The sequence below is a fragment of the Nothobranchius furzeri genome, chromosome 14 (assembly GCF_043380555.1).
Source record: "Nothobranchius furzeri strain GRZ-AD chromosome 14, NfurGRZ-RIMD1, whole genome shotgun sequence".
Lineage (NCBI taxonomy): Eukaryota > Metazoa > Chordata > Actinopteri > Cyprinodontiformes > Nothobranchiidae > Nothobranchius > Nothobranchius furzeri.
The window spans coordinates 50,680,387-50,704,516 of record NC_091754.1 but is presented as its reverse complement, the minus strand read 5'-3'; the positions used below and the strand labels follow the sequence as shown (position 1 = coordinate 50,704,516).

Sequence of the window (24,130 nt, the reverse complement as noted above, 5' to 3'; positions counted from 1 at the left end):
TATTGCAAATGCAATTTCAGAAACCCTCTGCTGACGTTAGACGTTAATCCGCGATCTATTCTTGTGACGTTTCAATGAACCCTCCCACTGTCCTAATGGGTGACCCCGGATGGTTCATCCCTTGGGTCCACGTGGCAGGGGTGAGGAGTGAGCACCACCTCACCCCTGCCACGTGGACCTCAAGGGATAAACCACAGTGGGAGGGTTAAAAACATGAATGTATCAAAAACATGTTGAATAATGTTTGCTAGTCTTATTTAAATATTAAGTCTAAAATGTTCTAATCATGACTTTTAGCCCTAATGTAGCCTTTGTTGTTTTAGTCATGAATAATTGGATAGTACTTTAAAGTACAACTTCTAATACAAATGAATACAAATAAAGCTTCTCAGGCCTGACAAATGCAAGTGTTTACTGATTTATCAGACCTAATTTACCAAAGAGGGGATTGCTCTGATTTCTAGTCTCCTGCCTCTAAAAGAATTTACCACAATGCACTCATTTCATTCTTCAGCACGCCGCGGACCCGACCCACAGGTCAACCCGACCTCATCTTCACCCTCTTAAAACGTTTTGACCCAGACCTGATGTCCAGCTCAATGCCGAGCCATTCGTTATCCCGGGAAACATTTCTCCTGTTGTTGCCGGTCCCAGAAATCTCCCAGAGCTGAACTCAGTGAAGCTTTACCTCCCAAATGCAAGTCCAAGTTAGTACAGAGCAAGTGATCTTCTGTGTGGGATCGTATAATGTCAGAAGGTTCTTTTTATGGAACTCCTACTTCTTTTGTTATTGATTTTTTCCTTTAGCCCATTCTCTTTTATTCCCCTGTTTGAGAGGTTCACCTCAGTTATTTCAATTAAACCGAATATTAATTATTAGAACATTGATTCAAATAAAAAAAAACTTCATATTTTTCATTATTTCTTTCTTTTAGCTCATGCTTTCCTATTTTTCCCAGGCAGCATGCACCACTTTAGTACCAGTGTTGTGTTTTTTCATTTACCCCGAAGTTGCTTCATTGTTTTAATGTTAGACGCGTTTGCCCTCGTAGAAACTCAGACACTGGTTCTCAGACAGCTGAAGCTGATAATTTTAGATTAGTGAAGGATCCCGCTATTATTAGCCTTGCCAGAATGTATAAACTCAGCCTGGTTCGGGCAGCAAAGAGTATGTATTTAAGCTAAAGTAATTCCATCAGTGGGGAACATCGGGAACATCTCACTGAAGCCTTATCGACAGGACAAGGCCATCAGGAGGACTTAGTGTCACTCTGTGGAGGATCTGGTTGTTTACCTGCACAGAGGAGCGGGGTAAATGCAGGGCAGCGGGCTGAAAGACGAGCGCACAGGAAGATGGAGAGTGTGTAATGTGATCCGTGCATGCTGGGAGCTCATCTGTATGCCTGCTTGTATCCACCCTGCTGCGCCACATGTACAAAGACACGCTTAAGCAGCACTGGTATGATGGTCTGTTTGGACATATAACAGACTAATGCGATCACGTAAACACTCCATCACACTCATCGTCCTACAAACTCAGCATCTTCAGCTCAGATACACTCACATACAGCAGTCATTCGCTTGAATCTGCACTGACGTTTGAACTTCCTAACAACTTGGAGGTACTGTAACTTCATTTAGACTCATTTTTTTAAAGGGATATATTATGAAAAGCTCACTTTATGCTGCCATGTGGGTCTATGCTACCTATATGAACAGCCAAAAATGTAAATAAGAACCACCCATCTGGGGTCTCATTTATCAAACGTTGCGTAGAAGCCTTACTAAAACCGTACTTAAGCTCAGCAAAAAAATGTACTCAAGCCAAGTAGGTTTGTTATCTATCAAACATGGAGTACGCGCAGCTGCACGCAATCTCCGCTTCACAACATCTTTGGTGTGTTCTTACTGTGTTTAATTTCTAATTCCATTTTTGGTTCTTTTTAAAACACAGGAAAGGTTTTTCTTTACCTTGCTGATGTACGTTTCGTTTGCCGACTGCAAAACATCCTCAGAGCTGACGCGTCACTTCCTACTCCATTTATCCGCGGGCAGCAGAGGACATTATCACCCTCTGCTGCCCGATCTCCCCTCCACAGCAATATTACAAAAAGACGAACAATCAGCCATGACAACATTATCCAAGAATGAACAGATAATTATTCTACCGGCAGACAAAGGAAGAACCACAGTAGTTATGGACAAAGAAACATATAAACAACAGATGAAACAGATGCTAGAGGACAAAAATACTTACGAAATACTTAAAAAAGATGAAGAAGCAGAAATTGAGGTACCTGTGGGTGAGGTGGAGAAATGAAAGGAAGTGCTTTTGCAAAACAAATAAGAGAAAATCCACGGAGTGGCACAGCGTTGCTGAAGCCGTCAATGTTGTGAATTCTTCAGAGAGATCTTTGGCGGATATAAAAAAAATGGTTCGATCAGAATTCGATCCCCAGACTCCCAGGTGAAAGTCATGCATGCTAAACAGTCAGCCAAACAGAGATCTCCCCTGTCCAACTAGCCAGGGCGCATGATCAATCGGGTCACTGTGACAGGACACACACTGTCACAGACACACGACATTCTGTCTCAATCTGTCGCCCTGCTGATATTCTGCATTCCGTATTCTGCGCTTCAGGCTGTGTGTGTGTGTGTGTGTGTGTGTGTGTGTGTGTGTGTGTGTGTGTGTGTGTGTGTGTGTGTGTGTGTGTGTGTGTGTGTGTGTGTGTGTGTGTGTGTGTGTGTGTGTGTGGGTCTTGTTCTGTGTGAAAACGAAGCGGTACAAGTGATGATGCTGCAGGATTTCATAATTGTATCCTTCTCAGCAGCAGCACTGCAGGTGCTCTCCATATCCAACATGTGTGTAAGCCAGGTCCTTAGTCAACTTAAAGTTGCGCACATTTTTCCGCCAAGTTTTCTTTCACAAATCCCAAAGTTTGCATGGAAAGTTGCTTACGCAGTTTTCCGACCCCGTTTTGTGTGTAAGCAAGCTTGATAAATGAGGCCCCTGCTCTCTGTCACTGTTTGGGCTTAGGCATTACGTGCTTAAAATGAGCTGTTTCAAAAAGTTCCTTATTGTGATGTCACAATAAGGAATATTGGTATAGAACACCCCTCCCCCATCACTCATTGATGCTTAGGGATGTTTCTGCTCTAAATGTGGAGGGGCAGCAGTTCTTCTCTGAGCCCCTCCTAGATATCCCAGCTCTTCTCCTCAGAGCAGCCAATCAGTGGTGGGTGGGCGTGGCTAGAAACAGCTTATTTGATTTAGTGACAGAGCAGTGACATGGCTCATTCTGGATGGTACTGAAACTGCCAACAGTAGAGCTGGTGGGATCCCTTTATGTGAGACTGAGCCATTGGTATATGCCTACTTTAAACCCTACAACACTAAATATATCAAATTGTTTCTAAGAGCTTGACCTCTTTAACAGCATTAGTACATTCCTAAACAACCTGCTGACCTATTCAATATGAAAGATGAGGAAAAGGACTGCATTCAATGCAGCAAATGTTCTCTTCACTATTCTATCATTAAAGGTTGTATATGGAACAACTGAATAAAAAGCTACATTTAAAAAATAACATCCTTCTAAGAGGCATTTGGAGGTGTTTAGAATAAAGGTACAGTGTTTCCTTCAAAGGCTATATGTTAATAAAAAAATTATCAATTGTTTATTTTGACGGGCACAACACTGGATTTCTGTTTACCTCTACCAGCCAGTAGAGGGTACCACAAACAATCCGCTCAGCACAGCGAGGCTGGCTCTGTGGAAAATGGCCGACTCGACAAGTCAAGCCACTGATGTTGAGCCCAGAAGATGTGGTTATCCTTCTCAGAAGAGGAGCAATCATAAAAAGTCTAAAACCAGAGGGAGTTTAGGTGACGACTACAACAGATGGACCCAAATAAAACATTTCACGTCTCGACAGTGAACCTGGTAACCCGACAGCTTGGCCTCGCAAGGCGATGTCTTTCGAGGCCAGGCGCCTTGCTTACGAGGTCACTGTCCTTCCTTAGTCAAAGAAAATGGTTAAATGGAACTGACTTGCATCACATGACCGCAGCTTTCACTGGTACATCACATGACACGTGAGGTAATGTTATCTTTTATACATACAAGTTTCAATTTGAGTATATTACAAGCCTTTTACTATCTAAATTGTGTATAAATTGGTTAAATTAAATACGTACGCGAGTTACTACCTACTAGCCACCGAATTTGCAACTACTAAGCAACTAACCAACCATGGCTAACTGCTTTGGGTATAAAAAAAACATTTTAGATATCAGCCCGATTGCTACAAATAGTTGACTTACATTTAAACTTGAAAAATGCCCCCAAAGTAGCTGCTGACTTCTGATCCATCATCCTTTAGAAAATACGGCACTCTTTTCTGGGAAATTTTTTACCAAGGCTAGGCTACAAGGCACCTCCCGTGTGAACACTGGAGCACACCTTGGTGGTTCCTGATGACGTGTCTCCTAGGCAACCGGGGCGGGACCAAGACATCAAGGCGAGGTGCCTTGGCATTGTGAAACACCCCTTGTTGCAACTACAACCCCCCACACACTAGGTATTGCTATGGTGTTCGTGTTCCGTATTCCACCTGTAAATTAGCCTTAGGCCTCCTAGAGCAGGATCTCAGTACTGTAGGTGGAAAACACCAGCGAACAGCCTCATCATTCAACAAAAAGTTTGAAAAAATACAGTAGAATTTTCTAAAATGTTTAATTTATTATGCTTCAAAGTTTAACTGGTCTCATTCAAACTGGTTGTTTGAGCAGAAATTTTGTTGGCTATTGGGGGGGACAGCACTAGAGAACATGGATTAATTTATTATGGATCAGATGATCACTGCTGCAGAGAAGCTACAGTTACAGGGAATTAAACAAAATGAGCCCAAATGTTCCTGCTGGGTTTCAGAACATAACAGATGTTTGTCTGTCTTGTTTGGATATTGAAATAGGCTGATGATGAAGAGTCTTGTTCCTTAGAGTGGTGCTACTGGTTTAAGGGTTATTGTGGTAAACATTCCCGTGGTTTAAATGGTATTTGTTGAAAATAAACTTACAGTAAGGTTTTAGTTTGCAAGGATTTTTTATTGATAGAAATTTTTGCTTAAAATCAATTCTGACCTTAAAGTGTCCAGATGGATCGTCAGGACTAGTACCTTCATTATAAACCTGTCTTTTCTAGTCCTATACATGTCTACCGCCCCCTAGTGGAGGATCTACAGGTGGTGAGGGACAATTATATTTCTCTCTTTCTTTTCCATATTATCTTGGCTATTTAGGTACAACAAAGTAAAATATTCTGACAGGATCTAAGATACGTTTTAAAAGTGTGCAGTCAGTAAAGGTTCTTGATTTTTAAATACCTCTCTTGGAAAGTTTGAAGCACATTAAAATTTCCTCTCCACTTGTAAAAACAGATCAGAATTTATGCTAGGTGCTTCGTGTTTTTCCTGCAGACAGTAAACAGCCTTTTAATGTATTTGCAGTAATCCATGTAGACAGCGGGACAACCCAATAACTCTGGCATCCCCTCTATTTGTGTCGTCATTTCCATTTAACAGAGTACTTCTTCTCAACACATTTCAAAAATACTGCAATACTGTCATTAATAGGACCGCACAATATATGAAACATTGTCCGTATCACCACCTTTAATTATTTTGTCTGGTATATTTCTTCACAATAATCATAAAACTAAATATTCACACGTTTTGCATCCCTAGAAGACGCCTTTTAGGGTGTTTTCAGGCTGCTTGTAAATTTCCTGTCCGTTATATAAGCACATATTTCCATTTCTGTAGCCTTTACAGCCTAAAATATACCATGAAATATAGATCTGAACTGATACCCAGCCCTGGCTTCTCCACTCAGGTACCCTATGACTGACAGATAAGAACTCACGCTCTAAAATTTATGCACACGTCTTGATGCTGGACTTTCAGATGTGTTCTGGCGTAAGGTCGTAACTTACCTCTCTTCTAGTTGCTTCCTCTTCTTCCTCGCTCCTACATGTTGATGGCGTCGCCTGTAATTTATAGTATCGTTTTAATGAAATGGATCGTAGAGTGACGGGTGGTGGGAGAGGTGGGGGATCAAAGAGCCCAACGGGTTTGTGGTGCGAAAATTTCCTACCTGAATTTTAAATTCCTGGCACATCTTTGTGTAAAAGCGGGGACTATAAAAGTGAACAGGTCTCAAACTGCTGCTGTGTGTTGGAGGGATTATAAACGCTTAGACAAATGTCACCTTTGGAGGAGAGCCGGGATAATAAAGCAACATCTGGGGACACGGTGAACGGAAACTTCACGGTTCTGGTTGTACAGCTGGTGTATCTCATAAAGGATTCGGTTTTGGAGTGGTAGCTCACATTTCGACTTGCCTATGACTAAAACTCTTGATAATTCCCAACCCTGTGGTGTTTTCCATGTGGCAATCAGCAGTAATGTTCAGATCATCCCTTTTAACGTTAGAACACAAGAATCTATTCTTTTGCTTTTGCAACATTGGTGCAGACACATTGGTGCCCCCCTGAGGAGAGTTCATGGTGGACATTTCCTGGCAGGCTGATATTTTCCCATCCCCAGTTGCTCGTGTCCATCTAATGGACTCATACAGGGATTGAACCTCCCTTTACTGTCAGAACTACATTCGCTCTTCATGTTACCCACTCAACAAAGTGTTGAAACCATGCTTTTGATGTTGGTGATATAAGTACCAGGTCAGCTCGGGACCCTGCTGACCCTACAGCAGCACCACTCAAACTACATCGTACCCCATCAGACTCTACCAACCCAAGAACTCTTAAAACAGTTCACATATGTACAGGGTCCGAAATTAAATTTTTTACTCACCGGCCAAGTTGGCTGGTAGATGATGAAAATCTACCGGCCAAGCATATTTTTTAACGGCCAAAATTCTAAATGATTTAGATCTACCTAAAGCATGTAATTCTATATTATGTTGATTCCAAACAGAGTGACAAAATAATTAAAACATCAATTAATAAGGAAAACAACTCTTTTGTCACTTTTACTATTTATTTATTTATTTTTAGAGATGTTTATATGAACTCTTTCATTGAAATCTAGTCAGACTCCTTGTTTTCTCTGTCCATGAAGTCTGGCCTCCTGCTTCTGACACCATCTTTGTGCCAAAGCATTACAGCCTCGTCCTTGATCTCTGGAGAACACAGCTTCACCATGAGAATATCTGAAAGTGTGTCCTAGGGTTGTCACGTTAACCGGTGTAGCAGTAAACCCCGGTAAAAAAGTTGACAATAAATAATAACAGTCTTGTTTAAAATATATATATATATATATATATATATATATATATATATATATATATATATATATATTATCTCGGTGGATTACCGTGGCTGCGGTGTAGGCGCGGTGACCCTTACCAGCCACCGTATCATCTGCTGGAAGTTGCCGGTGGCACATGCGCGCTTTGTTGTTTACGACCAAAACTTTCTTTAAGCTAAAGCTGAAATAATGGCAGGAGGAGACGGCAGCACTTGGGACATTTATTATCCCTCAAGGAAGACAAAGTCGGAAGTATGGGCATTTTTTGGATATTTGAAGAATGCCGAGGGCCAGTTGTCTGTGAAAGGCAGCAACGCTACGTGGCCATCATAATGTAGCCATTGTCTCACGACTCCGCCGTCTCCAGTTCGCCACTTTTCACAAAATCTTCTGGTTGCCACTGGTCCTGGTGGTTTTTCTTCCAGTTCGACGAGTTTTCTTTTGGAAGGCTGGCTGACTCCAGTTAAAAACCGCCACATTTCACCGCTAGTTTTAACACGAAGCTAACGGCTAACTTGATAAACTGATTGAATGGGATAGGTGGAAATGACGTTGGATGCGGCATTCACGTTTCGCGTACGTTTGTGTAAGTTGCATGCAGGCGGAAATCCGTGTTAGATGACTGATAAACATAACTAATTTGGTGCAAACATTTACTTGCCAGGTGGCAGGTAGAGCTCAATAATTTACTCGCCAAATGGAGCAATTTACTCGCATTTGGCGAGTGGCGAGTGTTAATTTCGGACCCTGCATATGTACATTTTTGATTTATTTCGACACCCCTGGATGTTTGCACAAGTTAATTCCTTTACTTAAAGGTTGAATATGGAACAATTTAATAAAAATTATATTTTTTAAACAATACCTCCACGAGGCATTTAGAGGTGTTCAGAATGAAGGTACATTAGGTAATTTCAAAGCTATGTTTTAATTAAAAGATAATCAAATTTTTATTTTGACAGGCACGACACTGGATACCAAATATGTTAAACAGTCGACTCAGAAGATGTTCTAATGTTAAATAGAAATACTGCTGTAAAATAAACTTCTCTGTAGAAATTTAGACTCAGAAAAGCTTTATTTATTAATTCAAGGCACAAGTGAGCAGCAGAATATAAGATTCATGTTTTATTCTTAGTCTTTACCCTGTATGATTCGTCACTGGACACGGTGCCGGCTGGTTGCCTCACGTATCAACGGCTGAACCTCACGTGCCGTCGGTTGGAAACTTTGTTCTGTGGTTGCAACTACAGCCATCACATACTAGATGTTGATATGGTGTTGGGGTTCCATATTCAACCTTTAATTAGTTTTTATGTTCCATGCTTGGTCTTTGTTCAATAAAGTTATGCAGCATAACTGCAGAGATAACTCTGGATAAACTAGCCTTTTTAGATGGAGGCATGTTGGAGGCAGGGCAAGGGAGAGCCGTCTTTACCGACTGTACACTCCACCTCCCTCTACTCCCCCACTTGTCCAGATCTAGGCTAACATCAGATTTTAACCATAGGCCCTATCAAACAAAAATGTTTAAAGCCTAGTCTTAAAAGTTGACAAGGTGTCTGCCTCACGGACTAAAGCTGGGAGCTGGTTCCACAGGAGAGGAGCCTGAAAACTAAAAGATCTGCCTCCCATCCTAATGTTTAGAATGACCTGAAATAGTATTGAAATACACATACCATGTATAATGTTTAGAATTTCCTGTAGTGCCCTATTTCACAAGGGTCCCCAAAATGTATTTCTCCCATGTGGGTAAAGGAATTAGAGTATATAGACAATTTTACTTATTCATGGTGTCCGGGATTATTTATTGGACCAAACATATCAGTTCCATTCAAATATCTTACGAAGACGAGCTACAACCCACAAAAACCTTAACCTTGACATATCACGTGACCCTAGCACATTATGTACTAACGTATTTCCAGTCTGGATCAATGTTAGTGTGCCAACGACCAGCCAATCGTGTATTGTGACATCATCAGTGGGTGTACTGCCCCAAGCAGATCTGGTACCTACACTGACACAAAAATTCTGAGCTGACCATCTGACTGTTGCAGCTGAAATTGAGAAATGCTTTCTCTTCCATTTTGGCAATCTTGTGTAAATTATAGTCTCAGTTGCTTGTTCTTAGTACACAGAAGTGGTTGATTAACAAGTAATTGTGACTAGAGGTTGGTGGTGATATACCAAAAACGTGCCGATACCAAAATTACTGTCTATGACTGATGTGATTTTGTCCATGTTGCTATAACAGTTATTTGAAATAAAAGGAAAAGATGTGTGTAGGTTTCCGATGTTCATGTTCTCTTAAAATGCTGTGCTATGATTCAGCTGACTTTGTGTTGTCATGTGACTCGACCACAACCGGTCGGTATGGTATTACTAGTTCACCTGTTGAATTAATTATAGATTCTCTAAAATAAAGATAACAAAGTTTATCTCTTACTAATTAGAGTATCTAGTAATAAATCACAATGTAGCCATAGAAGCACTACTTTATATATGTTGCAGGGGTGGACTGGCCTATATGGCATTCTGGCACTGTCCCGGTGGGCCGCTTGCCCAGCTTGGGCCGTCATCTCAAGACGACTCTTGTTGTGATTTGGTGCTATATAAATAAGCTGAACTGAACTGAATTGAATTGAATCAAAAAGAAGGAAACAAAGTGAGGAAGTTGAGGATGATTCAGGTGTTGAAGTAGTGAGCAGGGACAGCGGGTAGCGGCCGGTGGAAGCCGGCCGCAGAGACCAAATCCAAAATGTTGAGTGTTGAAGGATTTTTGTGTGAATAGGCGTCTTCTCGACCAAACCTACCATCACCACCACTCCCTTTAACTGCCACCATTCGGGTAGTTATCGTTTATTCTTAATTAGCGGGATATGGAACTGTTTAATATATCGTGATATTAATTTGAGGCCATATTGTCCAGCCCTACTTATGGCCCTTTTCCTCCTATACCAACTGAGTCCAGCTCACCTTGGTTTGATGCTGTTCCGAGGCATTTCTACTGGTAAAAGGTACCAGGTCGTCTCTTTTTTAGTAGATGCTTCGATCCGGTTCAAAGCATACTGAGCCAGGCTGAAACAACTGTTGTCACTGAAAAGGTAGGGGATGGAGTGGGGTTGGTTGCCCCGGAGAGTTTTGCCTTTTCCAAATCTGTTTATTTTGAGGTCTGACAAAGGCCACAGACTAAACACAATATTCAACATGGCTTCTATTGTTGCATTGTGAGATGTTTCTGGCAGCTACAGATAGCCTCAGGCCGCTTTTTGAACTCCAGGGACCACCCACAACCCCATCCACTAGAGCTGTTAATTGGCTTTAATGGAAAATCACTCAAACTGTATAGAGTCAGGTCGAGTCAAGCTGCTCAGTAGGTTCTAATGGAAAAGGGGCATTAAACAGGTGTGCCTAATGAAGTGTCCGGTGAGGTTATAGTACCCGTATTACATCAGCTCAGCGTGTTCAGGAGTTTGACACTTAAAAACAAATATCCCAAAAGTTGGCTGCATGGTGGCGCAGTTGTCTCACAGCTGGAAGGTCACAGGTTCAAATCCTGTCTGGCTCCTTTCTACATGAAGTTAGCATGTTCTCCCCGTGTATGTGTGGGTTCTCCCCTGGTACTCTCACCAGCTTCCAATATGTTCACCCAGATAGTACTATCACGAACGCCCGTGTGCAGCGACGAACAAAAGGCCGAGTCCTCTCACTGCATGTTTATGTGACGGTCAGCGAGGGTAGCAGGGCGCTATGAGTGTGAGGCCTGCTTTCACCAGAGCTTTAACCTTTCCCTCTGTATCCTTCCTGCAGAGCGCTCTTCCCTCCCAGGTTTCTCTGTAGCAGTAGCTCTCCGTCGCTTTGTCTCCTGTCCTGATTCCGCACTCATTGTGGAAACCTGTTTATGCACAAAGCTCTCCAAAGACAGGCTCCAGGCATGAGAGGAAAGAAGGAAAGGTGATGAAGACAAAGGAGACACAATGAATAGAGCGAGTGTTCAGAAATACTAGATTCATGTAAGCAAATGTAATGTTTATCTTCACAGACAGGCATTTGTTGTTCTGTCGTCTCTGTTGACCAAAGTCTGTTTATATTTGTGTAGTTTCAATCTCTTCAGGAACTTGTTTTCCCTCCATAAAGGTCTGTTTTGATTGGTCAGTTTGCATAGTCGCTTTTTCTTGGTTTGGTTTTGTTTATCATCCACTGGTCATAACTAATGTTTCCTTGATACCTTTTCAGAACCGAGGTATGACTTCATTAATTATTTCATAGGTCACATTAATCGTTTTTTAATTGTTTTAAATAATAAAACCAAAGAAAATCTGCGCAACCTCTGGTTGAATTAGCGTTAGCTTAAATTATGCTATGGTTAAAGCTATGTCTAACCTGTGGTGCTTAAAGGAAAAGTTAAGACATTTTTAAGTGAGTGTTCGTGGAAATATCATAGCATGCTACTTTTTTTAGCCACTATATGAGGAGAAACAGCAGAACTGACAAGCTAATGGTTAGCCTGATGAAAATGCAGATTTGATCATAAAACATCAATGGCCAAAAATTCATAGTGGTTCACATTATCTCTTTTTTATAGACCAATGCTTATTCTCGTCTTTGTATTACTTGGTTGTTTACACTAAATTTTGTGTTTATTAGGAAATGCTAGTAGCAGCAGCAGCTAGTTGTAGCATTTCTTGTTCCGTTTTGTGACCTTTCTACCAAATTACTCATGAAATGTAAAATTGGTATCCGTGTACTCGTGCAAAATCAGTTTACAATGAAATTTAGGAGATTGGAGTTGTTTTGAGATGGGAAGAATCCAGTTTGGTCTTGGCACATTAGCAGTAGCCATTAGCATGTCAATGTAGTCGAAGCTAATCTGTTTTTTTATTTGCCACTTAAAATACAGAATCATTTAGACTCATTCTAAAGGCATAAGTAACATCTCCTCACCCCGGCTCTTGCACCACCCAGCTAGCTAAACTATCCACATAACTTAATTTCAGCAGAGTTTGAAGGGAAAGAATCTATCATTTATTTTAAATACAAACCTGAATTCTGTCTTCACAAACACACATGAGTATGATCCCTCCAGATAGCTAGAAGTACTAGAAATACTCAGTAAATCTGTTTTAACTACCGCTGTTATTTATGTCAAGGGAATTGTTTGACTTTGTCTGATTGCAGCAGAGTGATTCAAAAGTAAAAATGTGTGTGAATGCTCCAGTGGGGAAAACACCGCAGCAGATATGAAATCCCCTCATAGAGTCCAGTAAGGACAGAGCAACCCTCTTGTGGGGAGTCTGTGTAATGAAAACAGGACACGGCAGGCTGGTTGGGCCTATGGCTAATTTTGCTCCACTGTTACAGGAGGCTGCATGTTCTGCAGCGAACATGATCGGAATGAACAATGAGGTCCGAGCAGCAACATAACTGAAACCGCGGCGTGGAGTGAATGAGCTGAACAAGTTTAACAAAAACGAGGGGAAGCTGCTGCAATTTATCATCTCAAATTTAGGAGCAGGAAGTGAGAGGGTTAGGAAATCATTGTAGCGTCTTCCTTTTACACAGACGTGTGTAGTATAATTTTACTGCTTCACATTCTGTCCGATAGCGAAAGCTATTATTTCTGTCTTGTTACAGTTACTGGAATAGTTGGACAACATCTATAAATTTAGGACACGATGTTAAACTGCTTCCTGAGCGTCAAGGTCATTTAATAAAGTAAAATCAGTGTTTGACCTTTTATGTTGCTTTAATTAAGTGAAAGTACTTCATCAGCTTTGTCCAAAGAAGCCTTCTGAAACTAACTTTTACAATGCGTTTTTAAGCCTTTCTGCTGTATTTCTTTTTATAATTAGTGTTCTAAACCTTTGATTGTTGATAAATACCTGCTATTATGATTGTGGGTTCCAAAACGCTGTTTACTATCCTCCTTAAGTGGCATCAATAGTACCATGATGGCAATCAATGGCTTATAATATCAAGAAATAGGAAATGTTCTTAAGTATCTTACAGAGTACAACCATGGTGTCTGTTAATTCTCCATCAGCAACCTTGAAACCAAAGTTTGAACCACAAAAATCTTTAATACTGGACAAAATTAAGTGAATTCCAACTGGTTTTTGTCTCCAGGCTAGCAAAATATTTTCTTCTGAAGCACAATCGTAGATTAGAATTAGTGAGCAATTATGAATATAAGCACAAAAATAACAAACATCAATGGAGAAACAAACCACAAACACACACTTCTTGGAATCCGTTCCTTTGGTTATTTCAAGAAAAACAAGAATTCTGCAGAAGGTTTGAGACATTTGGAAAGTTGTTCAAAAATGCTGTTATCAACAGGCCTAGCAAGCACTCGTTTGAGTATTTCGTCTGGCCATAACTCCTAGAGAGAGCTTGGTCGTGGGGCGGGTTGTCTTTCAAACTGTCTCTACTGCACTCGCCTCTACGGAGGTCAGGTAACGGGGCACAGAGGAGTGGACTCGAATCACATGACTTGGACTCGAGTCATTATTTTAAAGACTTTTGACTTGAATTGATAAAATCTATAAAGACTTACGACTTAACTTGAAGTTGAACACCAATGACTTGCAACTTGAATCGACTTGCATCTGTTGACTTGATGATGACTTGAGGATATTTGATATTTTAGCACAAAAGTGGCACAACATGGACAAAAATCATGAATGATTCTTCGTTCTGGGTTTGATTTACTGCTAAATGCAGCTGCACTTAGTTTATAATCAGCTTCAGTTTCTGCTGTTTGAGCAAATAAATGAAGCTTTAAGAAGCTTTATTTCTGGAATTTATTATCGTTGTCATTAAATTGAAGTTGGACAGATGAATTGATTATGACTTGAAAATTCAAAGTTAAGGACTTGGACTTCCACATCATTGACTTGGACTTGACTCGAAAGACTTGTGACTTACTTGTGACTTGCCAAGCAGTGACTTGGTCACACCTCTAATGGGGCAGTGCGCCATACGCTGTTGAAGAAGATGCAAATGCATCCTTTTCTAAATAAAGGACTTCAATACCTCCATCTACTCTTGACTCAAAGAGAAGCCCAAGTCTAAATAGTCCAAAGCTGTTTCAAAGGAGCCGTCACCATCTTAGTTATTCCACTTTGTCACATCATCCCGCCCACCAAACGCCATAGAACGCTGTGACTGGTAAGACACAAAACTGATCAAGCCTACGGTAGACCTGCTGAGGTCCTTATGGAATGTGACTAGACTGACCTGCAGAGTAAAATCATTTTGGTTTGGCTACTGTCTGTCTACAAGTCTAGGTTAGTTATCAACGTGTTGCCAAAAGTCAAACATCCTGTGAGAGAATGGCTTTGGATATCCCTTAAACCAAGTGCAAAACAAATAAAATGGCACATTTTTCATTTGATGGTTCCCATTTGGTGGCCCAAACTATTGACTCTAATAAGAACTGCTCTAACCGTAGTTTAAATTCTTCCAAAAACCAATGTCTCGTTATTGGTATTTGATTTTGACTCCCGGTTTAGGTGAAGGGGTATTGCGATCTATTTAGCTAATGTGGAGTTTGTAGGATTATTTCCTCCCTTCACTCAAGTGTTGTAGTCTTGAAGGTGCAGCCCAATTGTGTCAGCTAAGGAGCCAGACCCATGGCCAGAAATAGTATTTGACAGATTCAGCAGCTCCTGAAAGTCAGCCATGCGACTGCCATGAGTCATAACATTTCATCTTTAACTAGCAAATTCGAGTGAACATCAGCAGGGCCAGATGGAGACAGGAACCCCTTCATGTCACTGGAGTAGATTTGGTTTTGCACTTGTGCAGTACACAAGGGAGAAGTACAAGTGGTATTGTGAGGGACACTTCACCTACCCTGGACAGTAGCTTTAAAAATGCTGCTTAAGTGTGCCGAATTCAAGTGTGTGACAGTAGACTGTTGCACACTTTAAAGGTGACACAGCAAGGTTTCATTAGCATCATCAGTCTTTTGTCTCTGTGTGAATCTGTATTTGTGTCATGGACGTCCCTGATTTTCTACATCTTCCTGGTGCTTCATCATAAATCTAAACCACATGTGCCTTGATACAGCTCTATGTTGCGCTAAACCCAGTTGGACTTCTTCCTCTGCCTGCATAGTTCTGTACCAAAGCCCAGTGAGTATTCAGGTCCTGTTAGGATCCAATCCCTGCCTTCTCACACTGAGGGAAGTGCTTTGAATCCTCTGCTATCATCGGCTTTTCTAACAAAGAGTCAGGAGGAGGGAAAAGACAGGAAGGTTTCTGCTTCACGCCTTGACAAACCAAAGAAAATCAATAAAAACCAACAAACACCAACACATAAATACCCCACAAAGCCTTCTGTAACCATTAGCGACATGCGCTTCCAAGTTGACATGGCAACTGGCTTCATCATCTCTAATTTTGGTGGAACCTCCATTCACCATGGCTATTTTTTCCCTCTCTCTTTCACATTTGGTGAAGTACCCTTTTAGTGTTTTCACTAATGCCTAATGAGCTTTTCATTACAAGAATTCAGCCGCAGTGTAATAAGCAGCACGAGGTTTGACACCGGTGAGGATTCTTCGCAGCAATAATAGTTGCTGCTTTTATGCTGAAGAACATCATATTATGAGAGCATCAATGCGGCGTGTGGGTGTTGATCTTTGCAAATGTCACGCTCTGTTCTGCAAGTCTCGAATTGGACTTAAACAAACAAACGCCAGCTTGTTTGCCTTCCCGCTGCCCCAGTAATATTCAAAAGCTTATTTCATTTTCAGACAGAGGAGCAGGGAGGAAAATTGCCATTTCGCAACACATTACGGAGCGTCTCTGGTTATGACTGTCATATGTTTCCACGCTTATGAAGTTCAGACAACGGTGTAAATGTTACGTTGTGTCTCTTAATATGTGCTTTACCTGCTTTAATTAAAGGGAACAGTAGTGGCAGTTAGTGATAATGAGGTGCAATGCCAAATATGAATAACAGGACATTGACCATCCACAAGGGGGGTGGGGGTGCTAAACGACCAATGGCTGCCTTACGGAGCTTGATTGGAGAGGCTGTAATAAGCAACACAAAGTGGATGCTGAACAGAGAGACAATTAAAGTGCCACATCTGGCAACGGCACCGCGAGTGGATACCCAGTCACCACAATTACAGTTGTCTTCCACCGCCTGAGCTCTGGCCTGGAGGAAATGATAATGGGAAACATTTTTAGGAAACACTTCCTGCGGCCTTGATGCCCTGTTGACGAGTCTGGGACCACCCCTCTAGCTACCGTTGGGTTTTAATCAGTTCAGATGATTTTCAGTCCACTAGTCACAAAATCCAAAGGTCGGTCCTTACTTTAAGTAGAGCCCAGGGTGGTTGCTTTAGAGGATTAATTAATCAGAGCACATAGAGTGGAACATTCTTTATGTCGTTAAACATTTTAGGAACGTTTTTGGTTTTGCTTTAAAAAGAACACGCCGTTAATCTATTCCTACCCAAAAGGCAAAAATGTTGATGCAATATATTTCATATTCTACATTTATACATCTGGTAGTTCAAACTAATGGCTGATAGATAAAATATATATTTAAAGCCTCCAGAACAGGCTAGATGTTCGTTTACACTGGTTTTCCGCTCAACACGTCTTTAGTATTTATAATTTGGCCACTCATCATTATATAGCAATGCTGCTTTACAACTCTTAGATCAAGAAAAGAGATTATGGATCATTCTATTTGAGGTTTCTGGAAGCTGAGAGTAACATTTTATCCTCTATAGGTGCAAGTCCACGGTTTCAGTTTGATCTGTTGTTTGTGAAATAAGAGCCCGATTTAACTTAGTAAGACTCGCTCACAACATTTTGGTCTGGCTTACAATATCATAAAATATTAAAGGATTCAGAACTCCCTCATCATGATAAGGAATAACAACTGGAGTGTCTTTATTTACATTTTGATTGGGTTTATTTTGGTAGAAGGTTCAAATCCAGATTCTATAGAAACCTTGTATGCTGTTAAACCTTTTTTATCAAATACTAGCTGCCATTTGTATTGTCTCGATATGGAATATTTACTCTGACTTAGAAGAAAAGTGGAAAGTAACATTTTTTGGCTTTAAATGCTTATGTCAGTTCGAGTTCTCTGAGTGTCTATGGAGGGCCCGTTGGTTTGGACACTGGTTATGACCGTGAGTGAGAACCAGCAGCCATTCTTCACGTTACTGCCAAGCATCTGTTAAAGTACAAGTTGTTTCCCACATCCAGAAAAGGGGTGAATGGATTGTGTAGGGCTGCCTCTGAGACAAAAGAGCCAGGAACAAAGAAGGGTACCGAAACATCTTCCAGGAGGAACTCCTTCCAACCATCCAGGGATACTTTGCTAATAAACAATAACTTATCCAGCATGGTGGAGTCAGATCTATTTAGATAATTAAAAGTGATAACAGAAGTTTCACAAAGCCGTCTTCAGCTGGTGATGCTTTCAGTACACAGTTCACCAGCAGGAACCACACCATAGCAATTTGAGATTTAAAAGGGTTTATTGGTGGGGATGGCTGAGGGGAACATAGAAGACCGAGTCTGAAGTTTCTGACCGGTTCATCTGAGGAGACTTGCTGCTGGAGGCCAGGAAAGGGAGACTCGTAGTGGTGGTTCTGTCGCATGAGCTGGATTTAACCCAAGGTGACTTGGGACCCCCAGATGGCACCTAGAATGGGAAGGAAGATATAGTGGCAAACGGTTGAATGAACATGAAAAGGGAAAGGAGGCAGAAAGCAATGAGGGATGACTTGGATGAGAGGGGTGAAAAGCTTAGGATGAGATGGTGACTGGTTGAGGTTAAGGTTGGAAGAACCTGGTGAATAGTGGGTATAAAGAAATTCCTGGGTAATTAGTAGTCTGATTTAGGCACCTTGATTTGGAATTTATTTTTTCTGTCAGCGTTGCTCCCGTGATAGAGTCTAGAACAGAGTCAAACTATGATGGCGTATAATGATGATATTTATTGAGCTTTAAAGTTCTTTAAGGTCTAAAATAATTCTTTAAGATCTTTAAGACTTAAGACTGTTTGCCTTTTCCATCCCTAAAGTGTATCTTCTGCTTGTTGCAAGGCCTAATTTATTCCAGGCTGTTTGAGAAAAAGACTTACCTTCTTAAGATCTAGATTTTATTTTTTTATCAGATTGGGAAATATTGGTGGTTTGTCTCAGTATGAATGGAATGTAGAGAGCTGCAATCTATGTGATCAACAGTGTACATGGGCATGGATTCTCTGTAACCACATGGGCATGCTATGCTTCCTTCCTTAGACCTGCCTTCCTTCTGTTTTTCTCTGTTTTATGGTTTTACGGCTTCCAGGCTGTCTCCGTAGCCACAGGAATCTTTGCTGATGCCCTACATCCACGAGAAGATAAGAGAGATTAGACAATCACATTAGGACTCACTTTACCGCCTGGGCCAAGGCCCAGAATTTGGGATTTGAATGTTGGGATGTGTATATTTAAATCCCTCTCACGACTTTCCCAGACTGAGCACATTACCTCTGCCTCTGCAGCTAAGCCGGCACAAATTAACATGCCATCGTTACGGGAATACCACGAGGAGGAGCTTGTCTTGAGAATGTCACTGCGGCTGGCGTCAGCCCAACGGTGAATCAGTCAATGCTACAAATGTTCGGTTCAGAGGGTGAAGCCTCTCGACATCAAAGGTGGCACTTTAAAGGATCTGTGTTTCCTTTTACTGTGCCTGCACCTGTCATAACACTTTTCTTTCCCTGCATGTTTGTTGTTGTGTTTGCTCCTCCTGGCTCTGGGTTCTGCAGCTCCACAGAGACCCCTGGTGGACTTTAAAGGCATAACGTTTTTGTGTGTGACTGTGTGTGTGAGGTCTGGGGATATATCCTAGCATCCCAAAAGTCCCTCTCTTCATTTATTTTACTTTGCACAATCTCTCAGCTGTGGATGATTTTTTGTTCTGCTGAGCTGGGAGACAAATTTTAAAATAGTCCTCTAGCTCAAGGCTTTTTTGTCTCCCATAACCAGTTTTTTCCTGTTAAGAACCATGTTTTTGCCAACCAAGGTTAAAAAATACATTATTTCTCATCTCACTCCTGAATTATTGCCACAGAGCTAGTTAACACATGTAACTTTGTTTTTAATGGGTCTGAGTCAGTTCTTAGCATCACTTATTCAGGTTATTTGTTATTTTCTCCTCTTAGCAGATAGCATGTGCCATCGATTACAACAAAAACATCAAAAGTGTGGGAAACAAAGATGTTTGTTATACAAAGCAGAGAGAAATTGGACTTATTAGGGGTTTATGTGGCAGAGGACACAGTTAAGGATGAAGACTTGTTGCTGAGTTTATCTGGTATTTAGTGTTTTCTAGGGACTTTATATGTTATATATATTCTTGTCTTTTAATAAGAATTATCTGTTGTTGCCATAGAAATGCGTTTTAAGTTAAAGAGCAAGTAACCCCTTCCCGAGTCTTACTCCACTCCTACTTCCTGTTGGAAAAATGCAACAAATGCTGTTGCCTGGCAGACTGAGAGGGCAGAGCCACTAACAAATACACACACGAGCACACAGCGGCATTGTGACATCATATGGTACCAGCTGATGTCATAAGGTACCTCTTAGCCAATAGCAATGGCAAATTTTATTTCAAATGCCGTGCAGAGTTTTTACCTGAAGAGGGCGCAACACTGACAGTTTTAGGCAGAAAATTTTTATTTTCACTAAGATGCACTAAAGTACCAAATTATTGACTGCATATGTCAACAGCACGACACTCATTCATATAGTTTATCAGCAGAAGAAAATGTTAATTTGGGGGTGACTTGCTCTTAAAGTCACATGCTGTATTATAGAATCTTGTAGAATCTGTTTATCACTTGGCTCTCAGTGTTGGTAAAATTACGTTATAGCATTATTTGTGTTTTCTAAGGTTAGTTGGCTGAGGTGGCCGTCTAGAAATGGGTTGACTTAAAAATCATTAATCTTAAAGGCCAAGTTCACTGAGAAACTGTTTTTACTTGTTATTTTTGAAATATAATCAGTCACTCTGACATGCAGGCTGAACATGAAAATTGTCTTCTATCCCTATTTCCTGCATTAGCCGCCGATAGACGTGAAACACTCGGGTTAGCCTGACAGATCTACGTCACACTAAAATTAGCATGCATGGACTCGCCCATCTTGACTCACGACGGGGAAGGCTGTTGTTTTAGAGTCCAGGAAACGGCACAGAACATCTCGGCTAGTAGATGCTAACTGTTAGCATTAGCTACTCCACCACACAGCAGAACTCCTCACTGTTTGTGTTATTTGTGGAGATAAAACATCAACATTACAGAATAAGCAGACTCAGTGGTGGAGTCGTGTTGCTGTTAGCCAATCAGAGGTGAGATGTCAAAATGTCAGGAACTAAAACTACAAATCCCACCGTGTTCTGCTCCCCTCTGCTCTGGCTATATTCTGCTCTGAAACAGGAGCGCCAGAGCTTTTTTCTCAGAGATCAACTTACCAGGCATTCATTTGTTCTAGAGACTACTGCACACGTTGAAAAAATACAAGTGAACTTGGTCTTTAATAAACAACCATTGGTTACTTTCTGAGTTTCATTCAAATTCATCCATTAGATATTTAGGTCGAATCCAACAGTTCATGGCAGCAAAGCCATGTTTTGAAATGTTTAGCCTTCAGATGATGTGATGAGTTTGACTCTTGGCTTCTACTTTACCAGATTTCAGCTCAACATATCGAATACCGGCTCATTTAGAGCTTGTTTTGTGTTTGCTAATGTTGATCAGTTGTGGTGGCCATCTTGAACCAGGAAGACTCCAAAGGTTAATGGACTGTGGATGGAACATCCAGGAATTTGAGAATTTTGTTAGACTTGTATCATAATAATTCTCATATAATTAACAAATGTTTATTATAAAAGAAAAGTTTAGCTTTGGTTAAATGTTGCCATTGGGCTTCCGTAGCTCCAGGGTAATTATTGTCGCCCAGTGAGCATTGTGGTTTTGTTATTGGTAATAATGAATTCACTTTAATTTTACATCAAACACTCTTTGTTAAACGTAGTAAAGTGAAAGAGATCGTCTGTGTAGTTCAACTAAGGAGCAAAAATCAGCTCATCACAAGAAAACCAGAATAACGGAGCAGATAAACTCTGCATCTTGCGGATTGGATGGTAAAAATGTGGATTATTTACCAGTGCAACCAAAAGAAAAACTACTATATGCCTATATTTGAAAGATTTCCTAACACTTCTTGTGAAATCCAGCGACTGAAGTTTCAACGCAGAATTTATTAAACGATTAGGACCATTGAAGAGTTCAAGAGCTTCTCTGGTGCTACAGAAGTGTTGCAAAAATTTGGCTTGTAGGAGCGTTTGAGAGTGTTTGAAAGTTTAAGAGGCATTCAGGGAATCCAAAAGGGTCTCAGATGGTTCAAATGCCCCATCTGGAGAGCTAGAAATGGAATTAGGGAGGCTGATACGGGACATTTGAAGGGTAGGAGTTGAAATCCGAAGAGAGATGTTTAGATTGGATGCTTGTTGGAGCAGAATTCATCTGATATCCATCGTTTCTGCATTTGTATTCAGGTTTGTGTTTGGCTGCTAGACAAAATGCCTCTGAAATTGTGCTTTTATGTATTTTTGATTTACAGATAATAATCAAACAGCATATCGGTGTGTTGGTCTATTATCCAGATGCCAAAAATGAATCAGATATTCTCACGAGGCTTTCAGATCCAAGCAGGTGTTGTCATTTCCTGTTTGTTGTTTCACCACAGGAAGTCCCGTCAACCTGACGTGCAGAGCCTTCTTCGGCTACAGCGGGGATGCCAGTCCACTTATCTACTGGATGAAGGGGGACAAGTTTATTGAGGATCTCGATGAGGAACGAGTTCAAGAAACCGACATCAAGTAAGAGCTTGTGTTCCTGATCGGGTCTAATCAACAGTTCTTACATGAAGCTTCGGCGTACGCATCCAAGATGAGTCAAGTCGACTTTAAAGTTGATTTGAAAAAGGTTGAAGATGCATTCATTAGGCGTCTTCAGATCCAACAAAAACACCGTAACAAGCTGGTAAATATGGATTCGAGCCCGACCGTTGGACCACACATCAACCTTTCACTTGTGTTTTCATCTAAATAATAATCACGAATGCTTCATGTGGGTGTTTAATAGTTCAGAGAGCCATGCGTTATTTATCTCCTACAGTGAATGCAGAGTTCACACATCGGTCCATTGGTTGTTGGTTGAAGTGCATCTCATTTCCATTTTTTTATCGCTCATATTTGTGTGTGTTTTTTTTTTATCAGTCATGAAGTCTTGGGTCAGTGGATCAGTGTTGCATTCATAGTTTTGGAAATAAATGTGTTGATCTGGGATCATACAGTTTCACTCCATAGGATGAAAGGCCGAGTGTTCCTAGAAGGAATGTAACCTGATGATCAGATGTTGAGGAATAATAGAGTTGTGGCTGTTTTGGTTAAATCCTAAAAACAAGTTTAACCGAATGAGGGGTGTGGTGGTTGCATCTCAGCTACTACGGGAAATGTTAGCTCCAGATGTGAACAAATCCACACAGCTGATTATGGTGAATCCAGTCGACTCCAAAAGGTCACCTGTAGATGCAGCATGCGGTGATTATTTCTGCCGTTTCGTTGGATGTGTTGCATTTGCAATGCAGATGTTGATATTTAGATATTTTGTTGCACAACTGGAAGGTTAACAACCACACACTTGTAGGGTCTGGACTTACCAATGAAGTTAAGCTAGGATTCGAGACGATTTCCTGGGTAAACTCATCAACCAGTGGCTCTTTTCATCCTACTAGCGCGGCTCGACTTTACACACTTTGTGTGCTTTTCCATTATAACTAAGAATCGGCTCTACTGGATGGGCTCGTTCATGCAAGGCGTCCCCAGAGTTAGAAAAAAAGTGTCAGGTCATTTGTAGTGGACACAGAATAGACTATTAATCCCACAGTGAGGAAATTCACTTGCTACAGCAGCACATACACTCAATAATAATTAGGGGTGTAAGAAAATATCGATATGGCAATATGTCATGATATTTTTTCCTGCGATTATTACATTGATATTCAAAAGCCGTGTATCTAATTCTTGAAAGAATTTACATGCAAACATTTGTGCATTTTCTTTTCGTTTTGTGCAATTCAATCGCCACCCGCTAGTTGGCAGCAGTGTGCAACGGGTTTTGTTTCCACCATTGAAATGTAAATCCCTCCATCGTGGTTCAGATACCTCATGTTAAACATGTTACGTATCAGTTTGGACTGTTTATTGAACATTCTTACAACAAATTCGGCAAAAATAAATTGCTTGTAACGTCTGACTGAATGTATCGCAATATATCGTGATATATCGTATCGTCTCCCCTGTATCATGATATGTATCGTATCACCAGAATTTCAACAGTACACATCCCTGATAATAATGTTGTTATTAATAATGATAATATTACACACAAAGGCAGTGAGCTATTACTGTAACCTTCAACTAGGGCTGAACAATTAATTGCATATGCAATTAAATTGCGACGTTACTAAATGAGATTTTCTAATCGCAAAGGCTGCGATTTGACTGGCAGCGAGTGGTTAGCACAATGCTAATATGCATTGAAAACCCCATAAGGATGCTAATGCTAATATCGCTGATTACATTCTTACAAATTACGAATTGGGAACATGCCAAATGATTACATTTGGAGTCTAATAAAAAGTAAAAACTGCCAATAATCAAGTAAGTACAGACAGATATGTTAGTTAATCTAGAAAACTGTAAGA

The 24,130-nt window shown here is 40.8% G+C and overlaps 1 protein-coding gene across 3 annotated transcripts in view; it reads left to right on the top strand.

Annotated features, from left to right (window-relative positions):
• LOC107381071 (interleukin-1 receptor accessory protein-like 1) overlaps positions 1–24,130 on the top strand; it is a 507,698-nt gene that overhangs the window by 430,070 nt on the left and 53,498 nt on the right. For all 3 annotated transcript variants that reach the window (XM_054743445.2, XM_015952561.3, XM_015952560.3), the window contains one exon: positions 22,109–22,241. In XM_054743445.2, coding sequence (XP_054599420.1) covers positions 22,109–22,241 — 133 coding nt within the window. The remainder of the gene's footprint in view (positions 1–22,108; positions 22,242–24,130) is intronic.